The sequence below is a fragment of the Pseudorasbora parva genome, chromosome 23 (genome assembly GCF_024679245.1).
Source record: "Pseudorasbora parva isolate DD20220531a chromosome 23, ASM2467924v1, whole genome shotgun sequence".
Classification (NCBI taxonomy): domain Eukaryota; kingdom Metazoa; phylum Chordata; class Actinopteri; order Cypriniformes; family Gobionidae; genus Pseudorasbora; species Pseudorasbora parva.
The window spans coordinates 35,066,326-35,078,547 of record NC_090194.1 but is presented as its reverse complement, the minus strand read 5'-3'; the positions used below and the strand labels follow the sequence as shown (position 1 = coordinate 35,078,547).

At 41.6% G+C, this 12,222-nt stretch overlaps 1 protein-coding gene across 1 annotated transcript; it reads right to left on the bottom strand.

Annotated features, from left to right (window-relative positions):
• Positions 1-12,222, bottom strand: mn1a (meningioma 1a). The gene is made up of 4 exons (XM_067433444.1): positions 11,614-12,222; positions 8,258-11,395; positions 2,629-2,687; positions 1-1,203 (listed from the first exon to the last, which is right to left on the bottom strand). Exons 2-3 carry the CDS (start codon positions 11,352-11,354, stop codon positions 2,677-2,679), a joined length of 3,108 nt encoding a protein of 1,035 aa, XP_067289545.1. The 5' UTR covers positions 11,355-11,395; positions 11,614-12,222; the 3' UTR covers positions 1-1,203; positions 2,629-2,676.

The following is a 12,222-nucleotide window of genomic DNA, read 5'->3' as shown; positions in this document are numbered from 1 at the left end:
TAATTTACAACATATTTATTGTTAATAAGTGATTCATAATATACAGGTTATTTACAAAAAACTCTGCGGGCACAAATAACTTCACTTTAAGCTTCGTGTATATCACAATAATGAAAGAAAATAAAAACGGAGAAAGGAGGTAGAACAAGGAAACAGAGAGGTGTTGAAGACCAAAAAATTGGTTAAAGACCTTTTTCTCTCCAGAAGAAAACCTATTTTCTTAAAAGGAAAGTCTTTTGTCTTCAACCATTGTCCTCGCTTGAATAGCCTGCCAATTCCGACTAAACATATTCACCATCAGTTGGTTTAAAGGCAGAGGGAAGCTCAGGGTCTCAATGGAGGCTCGGTAAAGAGGGAAAACCCAAGCAAAGGAGAGTTTCGACTTGAAACAATGGCATTCCGATGCCGGCCAGGCAGGTCACAAAGGGATGTTCTCAGGGTGAATATCAAATTTCCAAAAACAGTAGGGAGAGGACAGAACCCCCACTGGCCTTTCAAAGTCAAAAGGTTGACCCACCGCAGACACGGACCTCGGAGAACGGGAAGCTTTAGAACTCGTGTGACGGAATTCTGTCTTTACTGCTCAGAATTCCGAGAGTTCTAAACCGTAACGTGAGCCAAAAAGATGATGTTCTCGGGCGGACGGCGATAAAGGAGCTTTGTTGAACAAACAGGGATAATAAATATTTATAGAGAGACTAACTAGTTAAACCCTCACTGGCAAGTCTTAAAAAAAAAAGAGGTAATCCCGGCAAAAACGGCTTTAGATGGTAAAAATACACTAAAAGCAATTGAGCCTCGCTGTCCAAGATTCCAGTCTGGTGTGCTTGTGTATTTCCTGTATCCCATTGTCTCTCCTCTCTCCAGTCAATCTACAGAGGTTTCATTGGCCCGAAGACTTGCTCTACGGACACCCGGAGAGCTTTGCGGCTTCTCTGGGGCTAGTAAAAAAAAAAAAAAAAAGTATCCAATTACTGCTGGAAAACGCCAAGCCAGCCGTCATCCTTACAGTCACGGAAAGCAGCCAGCGAGGTCCCAAAGTGGTTCGAGTTGTTCTGGATGAGTTTAAGTCGCATCTGGAAGTGAGAGGAACAGCAGGGGCCCCTCCATCCCACCCCCATCCCCGCATCCCGAGGTTTCCGGACACCGCGGGTGGCTTCCTCCAGGTCCCACCCCCACCCTCACCGCGAGATCGAGCAGCACCTGTGGAGAGACGCGACACATGTCAGTCATCCCGCCGCCGTGGATTCGCCGGGACATAGCGACGGGAGTCGGCGCGCTCCAACGGCGGGACACAGATGGCACAGAGTCGGTGCAGATCACGGCGAGGCCTTCGTTCCTCGAGTGTTTTTTTACTCATTTATGAAAAATAAAGAGTTCAAACCTTGATCTAAACCAACAAGATCACACACTCTGATCGAACGCAACGCATCCCATAATGCATTGCGAATGATGAAAGCGTCCATTAACTTCAAATCATCTAATAATAATAATATTTTATTTATAACGCACTATACATTTCAAAGAATCTCAAAGTGCAACAATGGAAAAGGGAAAAAATTAATAAAAATTAATAAAAAGTCAAAATATAGAATGATACAAACAATCAACACACAAAAGCTATCATTAGTATAAAATAAAATATTTTACATCAGTGTTATTAGTTACAGAAAAACTAACTTTAAAATAAAATATAAAATTGGCGAGGAAACATTTCTCTATCATTTAGTTTAACTTGATGTACTAAAATAAAATATACACATAAAACTTCAACTAAAATAAAACGAAAAATATATGAATAAAAACTAATTATAGTAGTGTTACTATAATAGTATCTCTGTAACATTATACATATATTATGCACAATATAAGTGATTGTAAATAGATTATAATCTATATATTTTATGTTAATTGCAAAATATTCCAATATATACGTAGCTTTTAATATATAACTATTGACTTAAAACAGCTTATTGTTAATATTTTATAATCATTATAATTATATCAGGGTTATTAGTTACCTAAAACTAAAAAACAAACACATTTTTATTTACTTAAATAAAATACAATTAAATATATAATGTTAGTAAGGAAATATTTCTCATAATCATTTAGTTAACTTAGTAAACTTAAACTGACGTTAAAAAGAAATAGATATATTAAGTATTAAATTAATTATAAAAAGGACAAAAGTTAACTAAAATTAAAAAAAATTATAAATAAAACTATAATAGTATCTTAACACTGAATCATGTATTATACACAACATATATAACATATTATAATCTACTATAAATAAATAATAATCAATATATTTTAAATCAGTATATTTTGTTTATTGAAATATATTCCGGTTTACCAGTAGTTTGAGAGTGTAAGGAGGCGGTTTTGATTACATCATTCGCAATGCTTTATGGGAGTGGGCGGCGACTGATGAGCTTTTTTGGAGCAAATTCTGTTTCCATGGTAACAGTGCGTTCTCTGATTGGTGGATCGTTCTCTTAGTTCTTCACAGAGAATTTGGCTTGTAAACATTCATTTTTGCACATGAATATGAAATCACACAAGCAAAAATGACTTGCTAGGTCTGTCTGTGAAGGATATATCTGATAGATTTGATCGCCTTACCTTTTTTTTTTCAGTAATACGCTGAGGAGAGCCATCAGAGGAGCGCTCCTACCCATGACCTGTGAGGAGACACAATGGACAAACTCATGAAAATCACATCGCTGACGTCTGGAATTAAACACATTTCAGTGGTCATCATTTACTGACCCTCATACCCTGGCCAGTCTTTTCCGAATGATGAAAGCTCAAATGATTTACACACTATATTTATACGTCTGCACCTTTTGTATTTGTGCCGAATGAGAGCTTAGTTATCAGTTTATCTGAATTACACATTTCCCACACACCGATAGTTTCAGTTTAGCTTTAAATCACTCGGTTTAGAATGAATTAGCTTGTTTTAGAAACATATTTGGCTACACTTTATTTTAAAGGCACAGTTACATTGTACTTACTCAGATACTTATTAAGTTATATTAATGAATTACATGTACAACTTGTAATTATGCATAGTTTAGTGTTATTACTACAGTAAGTACATATAGAAACAATAAAATAAAGCCTTACCGTATGCGTTTCATTTCAATCGAGTTTATGGTGTTCATAATGTTTGAAAACAATTCATTTACAGGTATTTCACATTATTTTCTGAATGCAATAATAAAATGTGACTTAAACACTGACTTTTCAATCTCAATAAGGCATTTTATTGGAAACGCAGTTTACAGAAGTGGCCAAAATCGCATCCAGGCCAAGGAAAATTGCCTTTTTTACCCTTTATTAAAATATTATTCCAATTTTACTAAAGATTTTGAAAGCACGTTGCACAGTTGTGCATGGAGTTGATTGTTTATATACTATATATATATATATATATATATATATATATATATATATATATATATATATATATATATATATATATATATACTAATTGAGCACCGTCATTTTAGCCAGGCTAGAAAGAAATTATGACCATGCAAAAAACATTAATAACTGATTATGTTGTAGTCAATGTGAGCTTTTTGTTGCTCAATGCTTTATTGTGCGTAGTAAAATAAAACCTGTAGCTGTTAGCCTTTTTGCCAAATAATTTTAGTGTTTGTTTCTTCCTCCATATTTAAAATCCTCATATTTTGAAGGAACTTGTAGGGTCGTTCAAAACAAACATGTTAAAGAGCAGCCAGGATACTCTTCAAACTTTTGCACGAACTCGTCCTTTAAACTCCATCTTGCAAATCATCCCGACAGTGCCGACTTCATTACTCAAACGCCGGGATTGTGTCCATATCATTGTTAAGCGCTTATATGGCGAGTCTCTCAACGGCAGCCAGCAGAACTGCAGGGGACGCAGTGGGTTCCTCCCCGCACAAGAGCGTGGAAATAGCTTGGCACCGCCGCGCTCTTTTACATAAACTAGTCCCTCCAGAACCTGTTTTTATATGCTGTTATATGGTTTGAATTTCCATTGACAAATTAGAATGAAATTATTCTAAAATATTCTAAAGAGAGCGCGGGACTCAGGCCAAGGGATATGAAAGAGCTTTTCACAGTTTTCGAGGGCCCAAAGCACTAAAGGAGTTTCACATCAGAGCCCTGGGGCCGTTGCCCCCCCCTCCCCGCCGCCACACCGCGGACAGGGATCGCCTTCATGAGCGCCGGGCCTGAAGCTGGAAGAGGGGAAGGGCTGGGAAAGCGGGCCAGCTGTGGGGCCCAGTCTGGATGGCTGACTGCTGTCTGGATGGCTGACTGCTCTGTCTGGCTCTTAGACGTGTTCTCTTGGCCAGCGCAACACATGCACTAAAGCGTACGCATGGAAAAGCAACACCCTTCTGCTCCATATGCCGTTCACAGGCTCCGCTCACTTACAAACGAGGGGGGAGAAACTTGTTGGTTTATGTTTCTGAGGGTGGGGTGGCTAAGAAGAAACACAAGTGATCTTAGAGACACGTATGACTACAACAACATATGAGGTGACACGGAAAATTTACATCTTGGCTCTGGGCTCGAGGGATGATCTAGCCGTAACGGCTCTGGGCATTTAAGCCACAAGAAGCACTGCAGAAATTAAAATTCAGTCATTATTTACTCGCCTCGAGTCATTCAGACTCATGGTAATTGTAACAAGTATGTTCGGTGAAGTTGCTTTGAAACAATATGAATTGTGGAAAACACTAGGCAAATAAACTTAAACACAAAAACCCTCACTTGCAACGTGCTCAATTACAAAATGTATTTGTATAGCACTTTCATGTCGTTTCCAAGCCACTTTACAGAAAAATGTTCGTTTTTATTATATCTTCATGTGTTTAGCAGATTGCAGCTGGGTGATAAAATATAATATAGAGTTGTAATGATAGATTATAGCACTTTTGTAATTTTAAAATAAATCACTGTGCATTTTTATTGTTTACGGAAAATGGCAGCTTGAACATTCTGCCTAATATCTCCTTTTGTGCTTCACATAATAATATTAGGTAAAACTTTATTTTGTGTTACATACGCTACATTAGTAAATGTCGAAATTACTATAAATTGTGGTTAATTACATGCAACGAAGCTAAACAAAGTACATGTAATTATTATTACTCAGTATAATTACACTGTAAACACAGACTTTGTTATAGTGTAATTGTATATTTAAGCACTGAGTAATATTAAGTAACTACATGTACTTACTATAGGATTAGGGTTTGTTTGAGGGTTAGTTGCATGAAATTATGCATCATTTACTGTTATTACTATGGTAAATACATGTAACATATGTCACAAGGATGATGTAAAATTAAGTGTTATCCTTTATTACAGTGTAATTATATATTTAAGTATTGAGTGATTGTAATTAACTACATTTACTTACTATAGGGTTAATTATGCATACTTTAGTGTTATTACTATGGTAAATACATGTTACATACATACCAAGGACACTGTAATTACCAAATAAAGTGCAACCTGATAATAATTCAGGGTTGGTGAGTAAACAATGTCAGAATTGATATTTTTAGGTCAGCGGCTCCTGAATGTTTATCATGGAGAGATGATGCACAAATCAAAGTGATGCATCTCTGACGATACAGGCCTGTCCCTTGACAAAACGCTGAAGTGGAATTCAATGCATGCCAAGACAAGATTGTGTGTGTGTGTGTGTGTGTTCTTTTTGTGCTTCCACCCTGACATTCCTGGCGGAAAAATACAGTGTATCACACGGACACAAGAAGAGACTAATTAATTCTGCTCAGCAAACAAACACTCCCACAGAAAGGTGTGCATCTGCACATGTAACGCTCAAATCGCTATCGATCACGCAAACGGGAGATATTAGCTGAATAAATTTAATTACAAAGAGCCCGTGCTGTATGCAAATGACAATTACAACAGATGAAAACAACCGAGTACTTATGATAAATGAGGAAAACGTTCAAAGCTACGGATGGTTATTTTAGGATATGCAACTTGCACACTGCTTACAAATGTGTTTTTTGAGATATCTAGCTTTGTCTGACAAACAGGGAAAATGTTCAAAGCTCATTTTTGCAAGTTACACAGCGTTTGGAGTGTACACTGTTTGCTGATATTTTCCACATAGATATCAAGCCCTCTTTTCTCCTCACATCACTGACGTCCCTTCCTCACAAAACGCACCGCTATACCTGTGTTCTCCGACTGTTTCTGGAGTGTTGTTTTGAGTCGTTTTCCCAGGAGACCATTGCATCGTCTCCTTTGTTTTCTGTCTGTTCTGGCCTTTAGTGTTTATTCTCAAAACCACAAAGCTGTCAGAATATCCGACAGCCCCGTCTGAGAAATTGCATCTGACAACCTTCTCTATTTATTAGGCAAAATAGTGGGGAAAAAACTCAGAGTCGGAGATAGCTAGGACTTTCTGATCAGATTGCATTCTGATAACATGCCTTTTCAAACTTACATCTGTTCTAGATTTGGTCAAGATGCATCTAAATCACACTCCTGAAATTATTGCGTTTTATACCATAAAATATCTTTTGCTTAGCTGGTAATGCATTTTTTACAATAAAAAAGTATTATATATATATATATATATATATATATATATATATATATATATATATATATATATATATATATATATATATATATATATATATATGTATATATATATGTTAGTGCTGTCATATTGATTAATTGTGATTATTATAATCTAAAATAAAAGCTTTTGTTTATACGCACACACGATATAAAAAGGTATGCAAGATGTAATTAATTGATTTAACAGCAGTAATATACATATATTGTTTTATTTTATATTTATGTGTGTGTGTGTGTGTGTGTGTGTGTGTGTGTGTGTTTGTGTGTGTGTGTATAAAAAATTATATATCAAATAAAAATTAAAAGCAGATAACAAAATAAATAATTTCATCTTAATCATTTAACAAAACCTGGCGCAAAAGATGGAAATAGAGATAAAAAAAAGAAAACACACATTTGTGGTCTCCGGTGTGTTTGTTGTGCATCTGGCTGTGTTGCAAGTTGCACGTGCTTGAGATATTCCTGTAAAGAAAATCATTTTGACCTTCCTCTCAACTATCCTGAAAATCAAACACATCCCCTCATGAATGTGATGCCACACGTCTGATTATGACATATCTGATGGCGCGCGATTGCAGGACCGACGGGACCAATCAAGAAGCATGAAGTGACAGGGAAGAGAATTCGGAGTTAAAACTGCACTGAATCTTGGCCTTGCGCCCGATGCCTGCGTTTAACCCTCTGTTATCAGGCCTCAAGGGTTAATAACGCCACTGCGAGCTCTAACGTGCCTGTAGTCAAATCAATCGCAAACTTGGCTGCACTAACCTCCTCAGACAATGTTTGTTTCCACAATAACGCAAGAACACCCATGCCTTAGCTGGGGCATTCAACGAGAAATTCAAGGAACTGGAGCTGCGTGACCTACGATGCTCTTGACTGATATTTTATACCGTTGACAATACATCTGAACAGCCGTGTAAAGTTTCCAGTAAATAATTTGATAAGAAAGCCTGGGGTAAAAACACTTACGCTACCAGGAACACATTGGAGACATATTTTCTAAACACAGCACAGGTTTCAGAATAAAATGAACGCTTACATCTGTACTTACATTTAAAACACAAAAAGGATCTGCACTTAGGATCTGAATGCACTTAAATTGCATTAAAATCTGAATTACAGATCCTCTCTGTGTATTAGATAAAAAAATAATCCGTAAGTCAAAACATTTAGTGAAAGCCCCAAAATGTAGGATTTTACATTGTATATATTTTAGTTGCTTGCATGTCTTGTGTAAAATGTTCAATAATATCAGAAACATGAATACTACTGCTATTATATATATATATATATATATATATATATATATATATATATATATATATATATATATATATTGCAATTTGTACTGCAAATTGCAGAGCCAAACAAACTTTCTCTGCTGTCAGTGGGTTAATTATTATTTTGCATCCTGTTTTCTGTCAGCTGAAGACTGAGTGTTTTAAAGTGTGCTAATTAAAGCTCACTTCTGGGTGACAGATTAGTTGTAAATGGGTCCCTGCGCCTGAGGTTAAGCTACCTTGGGTTGTTCATTATTCAACCATTAAGCCATCAAAGTAAACTCAACAGTCCATAAAAACACCAATTCATCATGCTCTCACTGCAAGTCAATGAAGTTTACCTTCTTTGTTGTCACTCTGGCCCCGTGTTCGATCCCAGAATCCCAGGCACTTGTCGTTCCCGGGGTCCTCTATCAGAGCCTTGCTGCCGGGGACGTACCAGGTGGCATGCTGCTCTGTCATGAGAGAGTCAAGGTCAATGGTATTCACGGAGCCCTTGCCTGTGACCGGGCTAGAGCCGGCCAGGGTGCACTCTCCGTTCAGAGCGGCCTGGCAGTCTGCCTTTTTGCCCGCTTTGCCTCCCATCGGCTGGTCCTCGGAGATGCTGAACTGCTGCCTTTGCAGCTGGATCTGAGCCTGCAAAATCTCCAGAGGATGCACCTCGTCCTGGCCCGTGTTGCTCAATGGCGTCCGCACCTGTTCCATGCAGGGCGCGTCACTGTAGCCCGCCCTGTTTTCAGAATTACACTTCACGCCAGCTCTGCAAGGCCTCGGGTCCTCTGTGCTGTAGTTGGGGCTGGCTTCATCTAAATAATCCATGCACGGCGAAACGCCATCCGATTTGCCCACGCTTTGAATCCCGCTGTCCATTGAGGTGGCCAGGTCGGGCTTCCCGAAGGAAGGGGAGACCAGAGACCTCTCCGGGGTCTTCCCTCGGCTCTCCAAACCCATGCTCAAAGCGGAGCCCTGCTGACCCGGACTGACGACGGGGTTACCGCCGCTGCATGGAGGGGAAAAGTTTCCGGGACTGATGTGCCCACTGTCTCGTCTCTTCTTCCCCCTCCCCTTGCCACTGCCTGTTGCCATTTTCCCCTCACATCCACACTCCATGTTATCGTTTGGGGAAAGGGTGCTCGCTTCCCTTTTCACCATCTGGCCCGTACCACTTTGACCCGTCATCGTATTGTTGTTATTCCCAGAGCAAGGCGTCGTTTGACTATTCTGAGAAGCATTGCTCTGGAAATACTCTGCCCCTGGGCCGCTACTATTTATGTCCTGCTCAACCTGACCTGCTTTGCGTTTGGCCTCGTTTTGACTTTTCTTATTAAAAGTCACATTGAGGTTTGGGGCCCCAAGGCTGGCGATCATATTCTGGCAGGCCGTGGAAAGCGCTGCCAGACAGCTTTGGCCAAACACACTGTCTTTTGTACTGGCTTTGTTCAAATTCCCCAAAGAGAGGGCCCCAAGCTTATTGACTGACAGGTGCTGGTTGGAGAGGTACTCGGGATGGGCGGGATAATTCCCTGGAGAGGAGCTAAATCCTGGAGGATTGCTCTGGGGGGCTCCCTGTTGACTCGGCCCTCCAGGAGGGAAGCTGTGCTGCCTTCTCATCGCCATTCCTCCGAATTCAGCCGGCCTCCTGTCTGTGGGTGCGCCTGCCTGCATGTTGCTCTCATCAGGAGACTGCATCTGCAGAGGATTGCTGACATTATTTTCGAACGGGTGATGCGCTCCCGGAGAATTCAAAGACTGCATGTCCATGCTTGTGACGCCTTGTCTAAAAATAATGCCGTGTCCGTTCTCCGCCTGCTCCAAGGCATGTGTGTTTGTTTCTCTACAATGCTGCTGTGGCTCAGGAAACCATGAGTTTTCTTGAGGTAGGTGGGGGCTGTCAAAGTTTCCATGAAAATTATGCTTCTTCTCAAAATTGGACTGAGACACACTACCCAGAGGGCCTCGGCACACCATGCCGTTTGATGTGACGTCCCCGTGGAGACTTAACTGTTGCAGGTCGGGCTGCCTCATTCTCTGCTGCTGGCTCCTCGATGCCATTTGTTTGATAATCATCGCTGCGTTCTGCCGCCGCTGCTGCTGTTGCTGCTGCGGGCCGGAGCTCAAGGGTAGGGGGCCCGATGGAAACCCATCCGTCACATGAGATGTGAAGTCCCCCATGGGAGAGGGGAAAGCTGAGGGGGAGAGGTGGCTCTCAAGATTGGACCGATTATGTAAGGTGTTGCTTAGGGGGCTGCAGCTCTCTCCAGCCGAGCCATTTGGGAGATCAAACCGTGGCCTTTTCGCCATATTCAAATAAGGCAGTGAGCTGAGGTGAGGGTGATGTGGGGGCTGAGGGGCAAGCTGGGGGACATCAAACACTGGCTCCCCGAAGGGATGCATGCTATGGTTGTTGAGTCTATGAATGGGCCGATCGAGGTGGCCATGCTGAACGTGGACCATCGGGCCACCGCCTTGAACGTCCGCATTGTTCGCTACATAGTCCGGAGTGTGATAAAAACGCGGAAGGGCTGGAGAGCCAGGGTTCTGCCTGGCGACAGGTCCCGGTCTTTGCTGCGCCATGAGGTGGTGTCTGGCGTTAACCCCCGGGTCCATTTTCCCTCTGTTCCCGAATCGGTCCGAAAACACGTTTTGCTGAGGTAGCTGCTGGTCGACTTTCGAGCCGCCCATCATGGGCCCTCGGGAACCACTTCGGTTGCAAGTGGAAAAATGACCCCCTGCCACTTGGTTCCCCGTTTCACAATAGGGCGGTTTGTGCTCTGAATTATCCGGGGTGGAGAATCCTGTCATATCGAAATTCCCCGTCAGAGGATCACAGGGAAAACAGTGCTCTGATCCCCCCATCCGGCCCTGCGGGAAAAGCCTGTAATGTTCAAGTCTGTGGGTTTCAGGGGACGAGGACGGTAGGCCGTGGAACGAAGCGGCGCGGTTCGGTGACTGGTCTAGGGGAAGACACGGTGCTGGAACGGCATTGTTCCCGTTCGGATGGCCGTGCGGTTGAAACTCAGGCATGGCGGCCATTCTCTGTTGATGCTGCTGCGAGATGCATTCCCGCGACTGCGCCTCCGCGAGCTGCTGACCGAATCCTCCTTCAAACATATGCGGGTGACCCGCGTTACTGCTATTAAAACCCATGTGTCTGTCCCCATGCAGGCAAGAGGGTACGCTATCCTGGTACAGATGTGAGTGCTGGTCGTGGTTAGGAGGTTGATGGTTGAACGGTCCTTGCATGTGGAGTTGATGCTGTGGCTGAACTCCCATAGTGAGCATATCCCCATGGCCATGAGTCTGGAATCCATACTGGTCTCTATTTGAGACGAAGTTGAGTCCCTGCATGGGGGATTCGTTTAGGGGACCCATCATCGGCTCCACAGCTACTGACGGCCCTTTCATATGAAATCCGGCACTGTTATAATTAGAGTTCATTTTCAGTCTATGGGTATTAAATTCCTTTTGTTTGTTTGTCACTGCAAATAAAAAAAGAGACATAAATAAATCAAACAATCCTTTTTTTGTACTTTCAAACATTTTTTTTTTTGGCCTCAGGAGCTAATTTAGTAATCCATATAATTATACATTTTCAACAACAAAATTATTTAAAAAATATTAAGTTTTTTGTTTCACATGCATTTTAATAAACATGTAATGATGCGAAAGTGAGGGATCAGATGACATTTGGAAGTACCTCAAATCCAGCACAAGCATAAAAGCGCGAGCTCCTCTATGTATATCCTCAATGCAACGATCCTGGAAAACGTGCATCTTCATAAAACTCATCATTCAACGCGTAACGTCCCCAAGTCGTTCAACATATATCCAGAGGAGTGCAAACCAGCGCGCGTAGTACATGTCCCATGTTCACATCTCCAATGCAATGCGAGCCCGACTAATTATACAATATTAAAAACACTTACATGAATTCAAAAAGAGTAAATGAAAGCATTAAATCGGCGCTCCTCTGAGGAGAACTTCGCGCGTGCGTTCGGTCCTGTGAGGAAACCCAATGCGCCGCCGTGGGTGCGCGCGCGTTTATAAACTGGAGAGCCCAGGATCCCTTTTGTCGCCACAGTTTGAAATGTATTCAGCATAGAAATTAATCGCCATTTTCTTTAATATTGTCCGTGCTGTACGCGCTGTTCCATCAAATGGTTGTGGCTCCAGGAGGATTTTCTCATGTATCCTTGTGTCGGATGTGTTGAGCCGCGGGCATCGGCAACAAGTTTGACATTCCCTCATCTGTTCCAGCGCTGATTTCTCACCAATGCCGACACAGGCACACATGCGCAGGGGGCGG

Excerpts from the sequence above, each read along its gene's own strand:
- mn1a (XM_067433444.1), bottom strand. The coding sequence starts at position 11,354 with ATGAACTCTAATTATAACAGTGCCGGATTTCATATGAAAGGGCCGTCA.